The 18,453-nt window shown below is 39.5% G+C and overlaps 1 protein-coding gene across 2 annotated transcripts in view; it reads left to right on the forward strand.

The window, feature by feature from the left end:
- The window catches only part of FAM178B (family with sequence similarity 178 member B), a 116,140-nt gene that overhangs the window by 16,388 nt on the left and 81,299 nt on the right, over positions 1-18,453 (forward strand). For both annotated transcript variants that reach the window (XM_027852614.1, XM_027852623.1), the window contains exons 7-8: positions 2,282-2,387; positions 14,185-14,269. In XM_027852614.1, coding sequence (XP_027708415.1) covers positions 2,282-2,387; positions 14,185-14,269 — 191 coding nt within the window. The remainder of the gene's footprint in view (positions 1-2,281; positions 2,388-14,184; positions 14,270-18,453) is intronic.

Genomic DNA, 18,453 nt, shown 5'->3' on the forward strand with positions numbered 1-18,453 from the left:
ACACACACATATGTTTAAAGAATCTGCTCTTGTTGCAGAGTTCTGGGGAAGTAAAAAGATATATATATATATTATATATATTTTATATATATATATATATTTTACAGATGAGGACACTGAGGTTCAGGAGAGGTTAAATGACTTGCCCATGGTCACATAGCTAGTAAGTGCCAGAGCTAGAATTTGAACCCAGATCTTACTGATTTCAAGTCCAGCATGTTAGCCACTATATCATGCTACCTCATAGAACTTATATATATTGATATTTTATGTTAATTATAAAGATTCATCTACCTCTTCATTTTATAGAAAGGTATCTGGGATCCTTTCAAATCAGCAACTCAGCAGGACTAGAATTCGTAATTCTCAATTCCTCAGTTTTCCTAACTTCCCTCTGGCTAGCCTGCATGTTTGTGGAAATTACTAAACATGTAATCAAAGAGGCTTTCTTCCTGTAGTAATCATTTTATTTTTGAGAGCATATATTAAAAGGGAGAAACATGGTGAGGGGTCAAATGGAAGAAGAGGCTTATGCTCATAGCTATATATGGAGACTCAGAATAACAGTCTGAGTTGGCTTTGAGCCAACTGCTTTGACTATTCAGTATTGAATCCTCTTTTGTTATTTCTTGCTCAAAATTCCCCCTGACTCTGGGCATTTTTGTGTCAGTTTTCCCATCTTCTTAGGTATCTCCTTTGCTTTGGAAAAATACAAATGCTAGGGGCAGGTAGGTGGCACAGTGGATAGAGCACCGGCCCTGAAGTCAGGAGGACCTGAGTTCAAATACGGCCTCAGACCAAACACTTTACGCGTACTAGCTGTGTGACCTGGGGCAAGTCACTTAACCCCAATTGCCTTACCAAAAAAAAAATATATAAATGCTATATAAATACTGTGTGAAACTAGACCCAGATATGTTGTTCGTGTTCACCACATCCTTTCATTTGCTAATTCTGTCCATTAAGAGTGTCTATGAGGGGCAGCTAAGTGGTGCAGTGGATAGAGCCCCTGCCCTGAAGTCAGGACGACCTGAGTTCAAATCCGAGCTCAGACCAAACACTTGACACTTACTAGCTGTGTGACCCTGGGCAAGTCACTTAACCCCAATTGCCTAAAAAAAAAAAAAAAAAAAGGGTGTCTATGGCATAAAACCCAAGATTGAGTTACGTGACTTCTAAATTCTCACTTCAGTTCTGATACTCAAATCTTTTTTTTTCAAATTTGTCAAAATACCTCAGTTTTTCTCGTCTATAAAATGGAGAGAATAATGCTCATTGCTCAATATTGTGTGCAAAGTATAGTAAAATATTTTAATAAAAAGCAAGTACTTTTTATAATACAGGGCTCTGTCCTCCTGTGTTTCTCTGTATCAGAAGCTCTTAAAGCATTCTGCCAATATTAATTATTGATAATGCTTATAAGAGATGTGGACTGGCATAGTGGAGTCAGGCCTCAGGGTCAAGAAGACCTGAATTCAAGGTCCTTAGTTTGACATGTACTGGCTCCAAGACACAGAGAAAAATCACTTAATCTCTCAGTGCCCTAGGCTACTCTCTAAGACATTGAGTCAGCAAACAGTTGCGCATCTGCATTGATAGAGTAAGCTTCTCACTTAGAGGTCCCTATACTAATGAAATCACAGATTTAGACAAAAAACCAAAAACCTTCATAAATTTCCATTAACCAACTTTGCTACCTTGGTGTGGCATGGAGATGAATTTGGGTTCTTGAAGGCCATCCCCACAGAGTGCAAGCTCTGGCAGGTCCTACCAAATTGTAAAGGCTTCCATGACAAGCAGTGACTGCTTGAGAACCAGTCCAGCCAAGTTTGGAGAAGTTAGTCACCAATTTGGCCACAAAGTGATGCATTCTTTGACCACTGTGACTTTTTAAAACGATCTTCTTGTGAAGAGTTTATGACTTCTCTTGGTAGAGAGAAGAGTATCCTTCCCAGTGAAATCATAGATCTTTGTCATTGGTAATTCTCAAAAAACCTAGTGATAGGGAGAAATGAAAGAAGTGTTTTCAGTATTACTGAGAGAACAGAGACTCACATTGAAGAAATGATTTGCTTAGATGTATACTATTGAACAGAGAGGGCTCCAAGAACAAAACATCGTTTACCCAACCATTAGCATTATTAGCTTTTTCTTTCTCGCTGATTGACCCTCTTGATAGAGGTATGTTGCGATATTTTGAATGCAGGAAGTTTGGGGGGAGGTATCAAAAGGATTGGTACCCAGGCACCAAGTCTAATTTCCTTGCCCTTTGCCTCTGCAGCTTCACATTTGCAGAGCAGGTATCCTTCCTACGAAAAGGGCTCCTTGGTTATCTCTATTTGCAAACTCCCAGCTGCCCTGTCCCAGTTCTCCAGTGGCTCTTCCAGGTAAGGATGGGGTAGAGTAGGATCATACACTGACCACTAGGTGGCAAGAGTACTCCAACTGTGCATTAGGAACAGACTTGACACTTTTGTTGCTATTCAGTTAAGCCAGTGAATTGCAGCAGGCTTTTAGATGGTATCCTAAGACGCCTTTGGTCTCTTTTTGTTTCCCTTAAAGCATAAGAATATAGAGATTATTCTGACTGAAGTGTAACCTCCCAGGGACCATGTCCAATCCTTTGGGAGTCATTGCTCTCTACAAATATAAACATTAAATTTTTTTTAATGTTGCCTAACAATTGTTTTCATTGTTTCAAAACTTGTTTTGCTCCATTACTGACACTCATCGTTCCAATGAATTTACACATGTCCCTCAGTTTTCATACGAGTTACATAGCTCCTATGTAATTGGAACTGCCTCCTTAGCCAGTCTGTTCCACATTTCTGTAAGCTGCTGTAGGGCTGCTCATGAACACCATAACTGTTCATCTGTTATAGAAATACTGATGAATGATAAACTATATGCACTTGTAAACCGTTTTTATGACCACAGGACTGTCCGCACTGATATTCAGCTACTTGGAGCCAAATTAATCTCATTCCTATTGCTGTTAGAATAACCATCTATTCAGCATCTATAGGGATTCTTAAACCTGGGGTCCATGAATTTGTTTTTAAAATATGTATTTTGATAACCATATTTCAATATAACTAACTTTCTTTTTAATCTTATGTATTTAATTTTACTAATTTAAAAATATTCTGAGAAGGGGTGATTAGGTGTCATCAGACTGTCAGAGGGGTCCACAACACAAACAAGATGATGAACAATTGATCCCCTCTCTGTGTGGGGGGAAACAAATATTCTACCCTTAGGTTTGTACCCAAGGAGAGAAAATAAGTAAACTATGAAAAGTCAGCAGGGAGAGCCCTGATCTACCACTGGAATTTAAATGCAAGTCATGAAGGGTATCAGGTTTGGCTAATGATACAGAGTTACTGTTTGCCTTGGGGTGAGGAGGCCTTATATTCCCCCAGACCAAGTTTCTGCTGATCTAATGTTTGTTAGTTGGGTGAGAGTTTAATTTTTGTTAGTTGTACCAGCTACAAATCACATGTACCTTTCTATGTGGATTGTTCAAGATCTTCAACTTTCTTAGTTTCTTTCTATCTCTAGCTGTTAGCTCCATTAGTTCTTTCATCTTTTCCCCCCATCCATATCTTGAAGTCAAGAAAATGCCGTTGTCTATTTGTGGCCTTTGTGTCAGAAAGTCACCCTTCCATTCACTTCTACAAACATTAAACCCGTACTATGTGTAAGATTCTCTGTTAGTGTCTGACGAGAGACAAAAGTGAAATATCTCTGCCTTTGAGGGGTTTACATTTTGTTGTAGGAGAAGGGAATGATATTACAGGTACATAGAAAAGTAAACACCAGATAATTTGAAGGGAGAGAGAACATCTGGTGCGTGGGATGGATGAATGAAAATTTCACTGGAGGAGGTAACTCCTAAACTGAGCTATGAAGGAAGATAAGGATTCTGGAGAGCACAGATAAGGAGGAAATGTGTTTGGTTTAAACTTAGGGAGATAGGAAATGGAATATTGAGTTTTGGAAATAGCTAGTAGTCCAGTTTGGCTGCAACTTAGAGTGTGTTAGAGAAGGGTCATTTGAAATAGACTTGGAAAGATACGTTGCTCTAGGCTAAAAGATATTTCTCCTTCTAGACCCCTTATTATCATAAAGTGGGAGTATTAGTAATACTAACAATAGTTAAGGTTTGCAAAGTACTTTATTTCATTTGATCTTCACAACAGGCCAGTGAAGTGGGTGCTGTTATTATCCCCATTTTACAGATGAGGCAACTGAAGTTGAATGAATAGGAGGCAGGAAATGGTGTTGGTATTTTGTTTTGTCCCCACTAAAAACTCTTTCTTCTTTCTTCGAATATGACATAGTGTATAGTCAGGCTTTGGAAAGCATACACACAAAAAAATCAATCTTTCAAATTACCCACATAGGGTCCTTTTGGCATCTCTATGACAACAGTTAGGCTGTATTGGTTCCACTGTTCTAGATGCCCTATGGTTTTCTCTTAGTTGGTCACCATATGGTTCTGATGGGCTGACGCCTTATAGATGTGTTCAGGAAGATCTCCATGTTCCTGTGTACTAACTGACTCCTTGCCTTCTTGCTTTGTATTGATAGTTACCGCTGGGGCTCTGTTTAGAGACTGGCCGTGACCTGGAAAGAATGATGTTAGCTGAGAAGTACCCACATACACACTCTAGTCACATTCTGCCTGGCAGAAGCTAAAACAGTAAAAGAAGTTTGAATGGTCTTGGGAGGTTTGTGGACAGGGATTCTGGGTCATTTTCAGGTCTGCAGAGGGCATAATAGTTTTTATTGGCATCTCAGAAATATTAAATGATTCAAATTGGGATGAGACTGTCTATTTGCTGGTCTTATTTCTAATTCTTGTTACTTTTTTCTCATTTCCTTTTCTCCTTAACACTAGCTAGTGAGTCCAAAAAAAGGTTTGAACCCCCTAATTCACACAAGGTTCATGTAGTAAGTTGCTGGTCTTGGACAAATCCTAATCAGTGTATATATATATGTGTGTGTATATATTTTATTTTATTTTTTTCAGTTACAAAGAAATTGATGTAATGCTTCTTAACCTCTCAGGACTGCAATAAAGGAGAGAGAAAGTGTAGAAGGAATGAATTCTAGACACAGGACAGAGAAAAGGAAAATAATCTAGAACCCATATTCATTTACTAGTTCAACAAATGTTTATCTAGCATATACTGTGTGCAAGGCATTATGCTCTGAAGCTTTCCAATTTTATGTAGTGCTCCTACTTTTTTATTTAAAAAAAAATATTATACCCTACACAGGTGGTATCAAACTCAAACAGAAAAGGGACCACGAAACCTTACATTAGGGTCCCTGTAGGCAAATTGATTTTAAAAAACAAACTTATGTTAACATTATGTTCTATTCTATTTTTGTTTATTTTGATAAAAATTTCCTAATTACATTTTAATCTGGTTAAGGCACTTGGCTCACCATCACTCCAATATCCTGTGTTTTACGTCTTTGACCTATACTTTTCATAAAATGATCAATGAAGCTAATTTCTCAACTAATATTTATTCAAATAAAGTTAAGAATTATATTTTTATAACTATGAACAAATATCAATCATATAGTAAAAGCATAGGATACATCACATTTATTGATTGATAAAATCCTAAGTAATTTTCATTTCTATAAGTTATAAACTAATAGCCATAATCATATTATTAATTTGATAAATGGGCTTATTTTTTGGCAAAAAGTCTTTTAAATATGGTGTCACTGATGATGTTGCTATTCACAATTATTTTCCAACCATTAAGTGAAGTCAGCATTTTGTATTGAAAAAAAGCAGAAAACCCCATTCCCATGAATATGGTATACTCATATGAAGAATAGCAAACTTTATCTTGCTTTATTTAATCAACTAGAGAACCATTTGTCTACCTGTAGTCAAAAGGAGATATGATTTTTCAGGTTCAAATGCTTGATTCAGTGTACTATCACAAGACAAGTCTGTTAACTCTTCGTATTCAGATTGGAACAAGATCAAATGTATCGTATTTGTTCTTGGCAATTTGGTTTCCTTAATCATTAGAAATATCTAGGCTTTGAAATAAGGTAAGAATTGATTCAGTAAGTTGGTTGAATGATGAACAAGTGGTTCTTTGCTTCTATTTCATTTGCATTGCAGGTATATTTTTATTGAGAAATCTATAAAAATGTTATTTGTGAATTAGTTATGCATAGATCTAAAATTTTACTAAATGCAGTAATTTTATCTTCAGAGTATGAATTTAAGGACCCTACAGTGATGCTTGTACTCAGGCTCTTTTAAAAAATCCAACAATTATAAGTTTCAGGAGGAAAGTTTTTTTTTCTATAAAATGAATTTGCTTTATACTTCTTATTATCATTAAGAAAAATGTCCATGTCTTCTTTTAGCTCAAATACCTTTCAAAGTACTTTGTCATGAGAGAGCCAAAAAGTTTTACACTAATATGAGTGAGATTTAAAAAGTGCTGTGTGCTCTGTTCCTTTATTATCACGCAGTTTTGCAAAGCGCCTTTAATTCTAATGGACTATTTCCTTGTAAAGTTGATTTCTTTTGTAGCAATTTAAAAAACTGTATGACACAGGCATGGAACATGTTCAGATTTGTCCTTCCTGGCAAATGGCACAGTGAATTGTACAGAGGATGTGCAGATATTCTCTCCCTGGTTTCAGTGGACCATATGGGGTCTTTGGGACTACTTTTGGCCATGCGTTGACTCATTCCCCTGCCGCATGATTGTAGCAGGACAGGCTGCCATATCTGCTAAGAGAAGACATAGCTTCTGACTGGCAGGACTCCAGTGCAATTCTGGAGGTGGCAAGAACTGATTATATTAAGGGATGAGGAAGGACCAAGCCTTTGTCCTCAAGCATTGCTTCTATGTCTCCTCTTTCTTTCTCAGCTAAAATCCTTGAAAAAACTGTCTACACTTGCTTTCTCCACTCCCTTTTCTCTCAAGCTTTGCTCAACCCTTTGCTGTCTGGCTTCCAGTCGCATCACTCAACTGAAACTTTTCTCTTCAGTAACCAATGATCTCTTCATTGTCACATTTAATGGCCTTTTTTCAGTTCTCATCCTTTTCAAGTTAACACCTAGATTTGACACTTTGACCATACTTCTCCTGTGTAATCTATCTTCTGTGGACTTTTGTCATAGGTTTTCTTCATACCTGACTGACCCCTTTGGTGGCTCATCATTCAAATCACATCCTCCAAATCTGGGTGTTCCCAAAGATTCTGCCCAACACTTTCTTGTCTTCTCCTTCAGTACTCCCCTGTTTGGTGACCTCAACTCCCATGAGTGAGTGACATATGTAACCGTATGTAACATAGTGAGGCAAATATGTAGGGAACATGTGGGGAATATACAAGTAACATGAAGGGCACCTTGCAACTTCTCATCCAGAGAATCGTTTTCTCCCTTTGTGGAATCCCCATCAGTTCATCACTTCTGGGTGTCCTGTTGGTGATGCACAAGGGTCTCCCTAGCCCAGCTCTACTGGGTCCTCACCAGATTCTGCTGCTGTCACTGCTCCTCCTCCTCCCAGCTCCAGGGAACTCTGCTACCAATTCCAGTTGCCAGAGGGACCTCTAATGGATTTGATGAACTTCTCTCAAGTTTCCTGGCTATTCCACTCTTAGGATACTTATTCACCTAAGATAAGAAAGAATAGACAAAAAGGAAACGTGGGTGATGTGCTCACAGACACATTGTAGCCAGGTGGGGAAATACAACTTACCACCCCTACCAGTCAGCTTAGAGCAACCTCCCTAAGTGCCAAGAAGGAAACCTGAAAAAAGACTGGGGGAGGAGTTGATCACCTTTTGTATGCAAACTTACTTCTGGCTTACTGCCTCCTGAGTCATCAATCCTTCTATCCTCAGCCAATCAGGAGATTTTTCATTACCCTGTAGTACCAGACCCTCAGTCACTCATGGCTAGACATGAACTCACCAAGCCTCCACGGGTTGGATTGGAACCAGGCAGGAAATATTGAACATGTTCCATATAAGCTACCAAGAAATGCCAAACAAAGCATATTTTAAGAACTGCACTATCATTGGCCAATCTCCCTATTAAACTTAAAATGTGTCCACATTGCATGAGCAATTTTTGACTTGCTTGTAGACCTGCTTTTCATCCTGACATCAATTGATCCCCATCAGTGCAGAGTCCATTTCCTTCTAAAAATTTATCAGTTATATTATAAATTCTATGTATGTGTGTATATACATATGTAAAATAATCAGTTATCTTTTAAATATGGCACAGTCAATGACTTTTCAAAGTAACAAGTCTTTAATATCAGTTTCAACCACATATATTTTTACAAATGTAATCAATCAAATGAACACCTTTAACTATATCTGTTGTTTCATTCATTTTCAATGCAAAAAAGGAAGATTTGGTTTCTCAGTTGATCTGATGACTTTAGATATTTTGTTATCTCCAAGTAATACCATTTGAAGCTGTTTTGCATATGATTTACCAAGCATCATTTCTATCATATCAATGGCTGTAGGCATCACCATTTCTTATACTAAAATAAAATTTTTATGCTCAGTAATTCTATAAGCAAAATTATATAATACAAACAATCCTTTTGACATCATGGACTTTTTTTTTTTTAATTTGGTTTTGCTTATAAGAAACATTTAATTTTCTTTGGACAGATTCTCCTGTGTTGCCAATTTATTCTGCATAAACACTTTCAATATCAGGTAATTAGATTTTATGTTATCTAGTTATCTGATTAGGTAGAAATTTGGACTTTTGCTTAGTATTTCTATATTTCTGCTCTTGAACTATTTTTCTAATTTCCATATTAATTTTAGCTGGGTTTTCTCTTTAAATTGATTATGTATGTAATCACCAAAAATATATTATTTTACCTTAAAAATTAGAGACAATAAAAAATTTAAGGCTGATGAGGTTAAGGGGTGCTGGTACCCCAAAATCAGAACACACAGGTCCTGCCCGAAAGAATTCGACCCAAGCTTTCTTTCAGCCAAAGACAAGGTCTATTAGAACATCCGTCATATTGGGCAGGCTCTTAAGGAATCTGAACATTAGTAAGGTATTGGCTAGATTTTAGGAATCTGAGCATCTTAATGGAGACAAGATGGACCTTATATACAGAAAGACTGTGGGAGGGATCTAGGAGTGGTCAAGAAGTTTGAAGTGACTGGAGGAGGGGTCTAAGGATGATCTGAATGGGAGTGACCAGTAAGCTGGAGTGAACAGAACTCCTGGAACCTGGACCACATGGCCAAGGGAGAATGAAGCCTAGCTAGGATTAAGGGTGGGAAATGGCCAGGGGCCATAGGGAGGTGTAACAGAATTGGGAGATTGGGTATAGCCACAATGAAAGGCCAGGTGATGGGATTATAGAGCCAGAGATTTGACCATATGGGAAAGTCCAGGATTTTTCCTTTCTGGGGCCCAGATCCCAACCCCATCAAGACTACATTTTAATTTAGTTGGTGAAAATTTCAAGTAATAACTCTGACAGTTCTTTAGTTATTTCATTTTTTTTTTAAGCTGCAGTTATGGGGGTGGGAGCATGGAAATTAGCTCATTATATTACATTTACCAAAATGGATGATGTTGATAGATCTTTTGGTACTTTCAACTTTCACGTAAAGATTGTTTAATTGAAACAGACACACCTTATAGTCAAATGCTAAAGTAACATGATATCACAATTCATCTGTGATAAATCCTGCTTGACACAGTCCAACTCAAATTGGTCTTCATTTCCACATACCGTATTAAGTGGTCTCTGCTGCGGTATTTGCTATGGCTTAGTGTGAATTCACCTTGCCAGTTCTGCTGTTGTTGACTTTTATTTGAACTTTGTTTTCATTGAAAAAGTAGATAAATGAGAGCTATTAACTAATTATTTTGTCTATTGCTTTGTGTTCCTTCCTCAGGGGATTGATAGGATCATGCTCCAGTTTGTAGAACTCTTCTATAAGGAATAAAACAATACACAAAATAGTTCCTGCCTTCTAGGATCTTACAATTCTAGTAGGGGAGATAAGAGCCTACTCTAAGATCCCCTCCAGGGCAGCTAGGTGGTTCAGTGGGTGGAATGGAATCAGGAAGATTCATCTTGATTTCAGATAGGGCTCACTAGCTGTGTAACCCTGGGCAAGTCACTTAACCCTGTTTGCCTCAGTTTCCTCATTTGTAAAATGAGCTGGAAAAGGAAAAAGGCAAACCATTCCAATATTTTTGCCAAGACCTCAAATGGAATTATGAAGAGTAAACAACAATAACAACAATGCTCTTAATACATTGGAAGGGTGGACATTCCAGGAAGAGGAAATAGGAGCAAAAACCCTGAGGTAGGAAAATACATTGCTTGTTTAAGAAAGTGTCAAATAGTTTAGATTTCCTAGAGGGTAAAGTTTGCCATAGGCCAGTCTGAGATAATGCCTTTAATCTAGATTAGGGCCAGATTATAAAAGGCCTTGAATGCTAGTAATTCAGATTTTATCTTGTTAGAAATGGAGAGCTATTAGAAGTCAAGTCAAGTGCTGGGAATATGGAAATAAGTGGAAAGAAAGACTGTCTCTACCCTGAAGGAGAATAATGAAGATCTGGGTGGCCAGGGCATCCTTCTAGAGGTTCTGGGAGAAACCAGCCAATTAGTGGAAGAAGTGATACTGGGTATAGGTGTTGTTCGGTTGTTTTCAGCTGTGTCTCAGTTCTCATGGTACTGTTTGGGGTTTTCTTGGCAAAGATACTGCAGTGGTTTGCCATTTCCTTCTCCAGCTTGTTTTACAGATGAGGAAACTGGGGCAAACAGAGTTAAGTGACTTGCCCGGGGTCACACAGCTAGAAAAGTATCTGAGGCCACATTTGAATTTAGGAAAATGAGTCTTCCTGACTTCAGGCTCAGTGTTCTATCCACTGCCTCATTTAGCTATTCCAAAAGGATCCTTAAAAGTCATCTAATCCAATGCTCTCATTTACCCTTGGGGAAATCGAGGCCCAGAGAGGTTAATCAACTTGCCCAGGGTCACACAGTGGGTTGCAGTGCTGGAGTTCAAAACCATGGGCTTCTGACTCTAAAGCCAATGCCTTTTGAGTTGGTTTTGTTGTCCTTTGCCTTGGAGTCTCCAACTGAAGTCTTGTGGTCAGTTTGGATCAACTCGCTTTAGGAAGGATGTTGTCAAACAGTCCAGAGGAAGATGATGAGGATGGTGAAGAATCTAGAAACCACAGTGGGTGGAGAACAGTTGAAGGATTTGGGGCTATTCAGCTTGTATCTGCCTTCCTACTGGGGATAGAAAGTTAGACAAAAGCCCCAGAGGCCTTCACAAACATGAAAAAAAACAGGAGACAAACATGAAAACACTTACATACTCTGGGCAAGTCACTTAACCCCAATTGCCCTCAAAAAACAAAGCAAAACAAAAAATAAAATAAAACACTTATATACAAACAAGCTATATACAGGATAAATAGGAAATAATCAATAGAAGAAAGATATTGGCATTAACAAAGAGTGAGAAAGGCTGTAGAAGGTGGGATTTTGCTAGTCCTGCTAGGCCAGTGGAAAGGTATTTATATTACTACTTTCAAAAGCTTAATTCTAATTTTTCCTTTTTTCCAATTAGAGGAGGCTGACTTTTCTCCTTCTTCCAAATAGTGACAGAAAGTAGGACTAATGCAGGGACCACCCTAATTCAGTCTCTCTCACCTGAACTGTTGTAATCGGATCCTAATTGATCTTGCTTCAAACCATCTTTTCTCATCCATCCTCCAAGTGACCACCATGATGATTTTTCCTGAAGTGATCATGTCACACACACACTCCCCCCCAGGTAAATTGCAGTGGCAGCCTTCTGGCATGTTAAAATCTCCCCTATCTTTAGACAATTTTCAACTAGACTCTACTGTTCCCTAAAGCTGTGGCCCTGTATTTTTTCAGCCAAATTCCTCAAGAAACTTGTTTACATTCATTGCCTCTACTCCCCTTATTCCTTACCCTTTTGCAGTCTGTCTGCCAGTCTCATTACTCAACTGAAAATGCTTTCTACAAACTTATCGGTGCTCACTTAAGTACCAGATCTGAAGGGTTTTTTTTGCCCCTTTCTTTATACTTCTTGACCTATCTATCTGCTGGATTTCACACTATTGACCCAACTCTTTTCTTGCATATTCTCTCCTTGTTCATCTTTCATTATACTACTCTGTCTTGATTCTCCTACCTGACTAATGTCTCCTTATCCAGTTCCTGCCCCTTACGTGTGGGTGTTCACCAAGGCTGTATTTTAAGACTCCTACTCTTCTCTCTTTTGGGTTTATTATCATTCCTATGCTGATGACTCCCAGATCTGTAAATCTAGCCCCAGTCCCTCCCTTTGAGTGTCAAGCCTTAATTACCAATCACTTATTGTATATATCCATCTGGCCAGAGATATCTCAAATTCACCATGTCCAAAACAGAAGTCGTTATATTCCCCAGTCCTCCAAACTGCTGGGACCTTGTCCTAAAAATCCAAAGAAAAGCAAAAAAAAACCCCATATTAATATTCAATAAGAAAAAGATTCATAGTCCCCTTATTTGTTCCACTCAAAAGACAGCAAGCCTCTTTCATGTCCAGTGAAATGAAATGTGGTATGAAATTGAATACTACAACACCAACTGATGATACAAATGAAGAATACAAAGAAACAAGGGCATACATATCTAGACAAAGTGATGCAAACTAATATCAGCGGACTTGAATAGCATACCACTTGACTACACCAATATATGTGAAAACAAAACCAAAGGTAGTGGAACTTCAAATGAACTTGGAAGGAAACAGTAAATACATTTTTTGTTTGCTTATTTGTTTGTTTTACTTGTTAAAATGTGCTATATAATAGCAAAGGTTTTGGTATTGTTGAGGCTTAGGGGCTTAGGGGTGCTGGGACACCAAAATCACAACACACAGATCCTGCTCGAAAGAATTCAACCCAAGCCTTCTTTCAGCCAAAGACAAGGTTTATTGGAACATCCATCATATTGGGCATCTTAAGGAGTCTGAACATTAGTAAGCTATTGGCTAGATTTTAAGAATCTAAGCATCTTAATGGAGACAAGATGAACCTTATATACAGAAAGACTATGGGAGGGATCTAGGAGTGGCCAATAGAGGCCAATATGAGGCAATAGAATTCCCAGGGACCTGGACCCTGTGGCCAAAGGAGAAAGGAGCCTAGATAGAATTAAGGGTGGTAAGTGGCCATAGGGAGGTATGACAATGGAGGGCTAGGCTAGTTTAAGGGTAACAGAGAATTGGGAGATGGAGTTTAGCCATAATGAAATTGATGGGATTATAGCCTCAGAGATTTGACCCAGTGGGAAAGTCCAGGGTTTTTCCTTTTTGGGGTCTAAATCCCATCCTCATCAGTATGATCTTATTCCTTGTTTTATATATTTATTTTATTCTTTACTGATATCTCTGAAGTTAATAAGTTTTTTGAAAAGCAATAATAGAATTTGCAAGTAAAATTAGAATTTAAATAAAATTTAAAAATAATAACAGAATTCAATAGAGAATCATCTGTAGTGAAATAATAGAGTTTGATATTCATAATTTCCTTCTTGGATGCCCATGGCTTGTGCCAGTTTATAAAACCATCTTTGTATTCGTCTACCCTCAAAGTATGACGTACAGACCCAGGTGGCTTGTGGTTTAGGGTTCTTTAATTCAGATGAGTGGCACCTGAATGGTATCCACTGTGTTTATGTAGCATCAGGGACACCTCTCAGAGACATTTGGTCTCCTGTGGCAGTGGAAGAAGAGACTGACCTGAAAATAATTCAGTTCAATTCAATAAACAATTTATTAAGTGCACACTATGTGCCAGGCACTTCACTAAGGGCTGGGGGTACAAATAAGAAAAAGAAAGGCAGTCCCCTGCCCCCAAGGAGCTTACAGTCTAACGAGGGAAGAACACACAAAAGGAGGCTGGAAGGGGGTGTGGGGATATACTGTTTAACTGTTACCTAGTTTGGAGTTCTCACTACATGCACTTGACATATACTTACTTCTCTGTAGAAAGAATGACTAGTCCATAGACAAGGGGCTCAAAGTAGTGAGAACCCTGTATTGTCACATAGGAATGTCTCTGCTAACTTATTTTTTTCCTCTTACAAGCTTCTGACATGGCCATTAGAGATTTCATCGAGAGCCTTCAGAGTCCTGTGGGATCTCAGCATGAATGGAATCTCCCGGCAAGTTGGTTAGTATTGGATGTGGATGTGTATTTTGGATATGAAAGACCTTATCAGCCTGAGCACACTGATTAATATATACAGCCTACTCAGTTCAGTTTAACAAAAGGTCTGTTATGTACCATGCACTGTGCTAGGATTAAGGATACTGAAGACAAAAGTGACAGTTCATTCCTTATGGGAGCTTACTTTCTATTGGAAGAAACAACATATACCCATTTAAGTATATTCAAAATACATTTAAAGTAAAGGCAAGGTGATTTCAGAGCCAGGGAGGCAGTAACAGCTAGGAGATCAGGAAAGGCCTCCTGGAGGAGGTGGCAGTGTAGCTGAGCCCTGAAGGAAGCTCCTCGGGATTTTAAGAGCTGAGGAAGGAGTGGTTCTTAGCATGGGGGACTTTCTTGTGCCAAGGCACCTGTGTCTATGCATAACAAGTAGATCCTCCAGTTTGTCTGCATAGTAGAGTGTATAAGGCTAGAGCCGGATGCTGAAGGGCTTCAAATGCTGCACAGGAGAGTTTGTGTTTGATCATAGGGGCAGTCGAGAGGCACCAGAGCTATTTATAAGTAGGGTCAGTGACATGGTCAGGCTTTTGTTTTAGGAGTATTATTTTTGGCAGCTGTGGAGAGGATGGATTGAAGAGGGGAGAAACCTGAAAGGGAGCTAGGGGGCAAAATGGATAGAGTGCTGGGCTTGGAGACTGGAGGAGCTTGAGTTCAAATCCAGCTTCTGATACTTATTAGGCATATGGCCTTGGGTAAATCACGTAATCTCTTTTTGCCTCAGTTTCCTCAATTTGTGATAAAAATAGCACATATTTCCCAGGGTTGTTGTGATGATCAAATCAGATAAAGTGTTTACTTAGCACAGTGACTAGCATGTAGTAAGCACTATATAAATACTAGCTATTATTATTAAGGCAGGGAGACTAATTAAGAGGCTGCTGTAATCATCTGGGCAAGGGATAATAAGGCCTGAAAGTTGGTGGTGCAGGATGACTGGAGATATACAAGAGGGACAGATAAAAGAGAACTTGAGAGAGAAATTATTTTTGAGTTTAGCATTATTTTTAGTGAAAATTTGGTTTTGGTAGCATTGCAGCTCCATGTGGATGCTAATTAGTGTCTTTAGGCCAGGTCCCATAGGCTTCTAATCTCCCCACATTTGTTCCCCTGAAGTTTGAATATAGATTGAAATGAACCTTTAGGGTTTTGAATGATCTCCAGGTGTGGAGAAATTTACAGATGGATTACTGTTCTTGATTTCAAGTTCTTCCTCCTGTAGCAGGGGGGCAGCAGAGGACCCTAGCTCAAGTGAGTCATCCTCCCCACCCTGCACCCCTACCCTCCATCCACTAGATGAAATTACAGGATGTTAGGGGCTATAAAAGAGACTAAGCAATGTAAGGGCTTGCCTTTTTCAGATTTTGAATGGTTGAATTTGCAGGTTGCAAGGGTGTGCCTCTTTCTGGACTTTTGTAGAATAGGGTTGCCCATGAAAGGCTTAGGAAACTCGGTTGACTTTGGGCTGAGTCTATGGGACTTTCCCCTTTTTTCAGCCTACTCTTGGACTTAAGCAGAAGGGAGAGACTGAGCAATTAAAAACCCTGGAGGCTGCCAGGCTGGCATTGGCACTGGGGAGGTTTTCTGGGCCAGATGCCCATTGATTCCAAGCAGAGGATTTGTGGAGATTGATTCAACAAGGCAAATGGCAAAAACAAAACAACCTCTTTTATTAGATCACAGCAGTAAGAAAATGTCTTGTAGACACCTAATAAGGATACACGGTACTCCCTCAGGTCCAAAGACCATCCGATCCTTCATACCTATGGCTGGCATTGAAGAGGTGCCAGCCTAGAGAACCAACCCCTTTAGTGAAGTGGTAGTGACTGAGGGCTGGCACCACTTGTGCAAGGAAGTCAGGCCATTTGGCAAAGCCAGGCACCATCAAACAAAGATGGTCTTTGAGAATTCCATTCTAGTGCTCACTGAAGTCTGCTGCCTGATGGTGATAGAGCAAATGAAAGGACCCTGAGATTTGGCCCAGTCCTACATAGCCTTGGATGTGTGGTTCATCTGAGCAGAAGAAACAGAGGTGGATCAGATGTAAGGGTGGTTGGTCAATGCAGCTACAGTTGTGAAGGCACGCCAGGTAGATATGGCAGTGCTATTTATTCCTGAGATCAGTGGCCAAAGTGGAAATGGCAGCTATTTGGTAAAAGTCACTTGCTTGTCCTGGGCCACTTAAGTCCTAAAGGACGTATAACCATTGTGATGGAGGGAAGGCTGAGAAAGCTGGAAACCTAGATGGTCCAGGGTGGTGGCCGACACCTCATCATTGGATAAAGGAATGAGACAATTCCATGTCTACCAGAACAGGGCAGCTCTGCCCCAAATGACTGAAATAGAGATGTATTTAGTTAGGAATGGCAGTGGCATGGGTGACACTTTCCATAGCATTTTTCTATTCAGCTAAAGGAGTATCTAAGTGTTGGTGAATGCTGATGTGTCCCACTTGAATGTGCAAGGCAGAGGGGTGGGGGTGGGGGTGTTGCATCAGCAAAATTCTGTCATTAGTTTTGCCCTGAAAGAAAGCCTAATCTAGCCATTGATTTTCTAGGCCTCTAACCACTTGGCAAAACTCATAGAAGGAGACTATGTAAATGATAAATTGCTTCTTCTCCTCCCATAGGACAGTGTTACTGACTTCCAGGCAGCTCAAAGCTCAACCCACTGAGAGTCCAGACCCCTCACCCCTCACCCCTCAGGGAATCCCTGATCTTAACCACTGCTCCCATGTCAGGTTACATATCAGAGACCGGTAGTCCATGGTAAGACACCATTTCCTATCTGCCTTACACATTGGCCACACTGAATTGTTATAAGGGGATCTGGTACAACAGGAAGCCCCAATCTCTGCCGTATCTGCTATGGGGGTAGAAATGTCAGCAGTGTTCCTGGGAATGTGGTACTGATTGATGTTAAAGATTTGGGATGGTTTGTGTAAATTGAGGCACTTCCAGTGAACTTTTGCTGCTTTAATAGACCAGGCTGATTGAACAATAGCCCAAACTGGGACTACTGTCCATGAATCCTACAAATTCATCACCACTATGCGTTCAGGCTAATTTATGACTGTATTAGGAGCAAGTACTACACAGGTTGTACTTCCACATCCCCCATGTAATGATTCCCCCAAAACCTCCCATCTCCAGAGGGTTCCATGTCTGACCCACATGGGGTCCCCAGGGATAATGGACACTTGATTTCCTCTGTACAGCAGGCCACTGAAGATCTGAACTCTACCTTCTATTTAGTAAACCATCACTGGAGTACAGGGTCAGCCACCCGAGTTGATCTGATAAGAACCAGCCGTGTTTGGGGAGCTTGGCCTCATACCTAATAGTCTTTGAATTCCATAAGGTCAAGGGACAAGGGAAGTTGGTAGAGGCAGAGAAGGCACCCAAGCCTTTTACTTCCTTTTCTTCCTGTATTTCCTTGTTAGGTGCTCAAAGTAACTACTTTTGCTCACAGTTCTTGCCTATCCAATATATCATGTAATTAAAACATATTGCTAATGAAGTCATACTTAAGGATTCACAAAAGTCCATCTGGGTCCCATGGGTCATTTATCATTGGCCTTCTACTGTTAAGTTTACTACCTTTCATCCTTTCTTTATTTTTGGTTTTCAACGTAAGATTTTGAGTTCTAACTTTTCCCCCCTTCCTCCTCTTCCTCCAGTTCACTACCTTTTCTTTTCTTTTTTTTTTTTTTTGGCTAGTGGGGTTAAGTGACTTGCCCAGGGTCACACAGCTATTGAGTGTTATGTGTCTGAGGTTGGATTTCAACTCAGGTCCTCCTGACTCCAGGGCCAGTGCCCTATCCACTGTGCCACCTAGCTGCCCTCTTCACTACCTTTTTAAAAGGTAGATATAGAAATTGATGTCCTCATGGAGCTTTTAGTTCTAGAGAGGCAGTTGTTATAGGAAAATAATTATAAAACAAATTACACATTGATGCTGAAATGAAGTCAAAAGGGAAAGTTATTACTTATTAGGAAAATTTTGGAAGGCTTCCTAGAGTAAGTATTTTAGTTGATCTTTAAAGAATGGGGAGGAATTTAACAACAAAGAGCGTACCAGGTGTTAGGAATAGTGTGAACAGAGTCAAGGAAGCAGTAAAGGTGGGGGGG

This window comes from Vombatus ursinus, unplaced genomic scaffold (assembly GCF_900497805.2).
Source record: "Vombatus ursinus unplaced genomic scaffold, bare-nosed wombat genome assembly UNPS02000580.1, whole genome shotgun sequence".
NCBI classification, from domain to species: Eukaryota; Metazoa; Chordata; class Mammalia; order Diprotodontia; family Vombatidae; genus Vombatus; species Vombatus ursinus.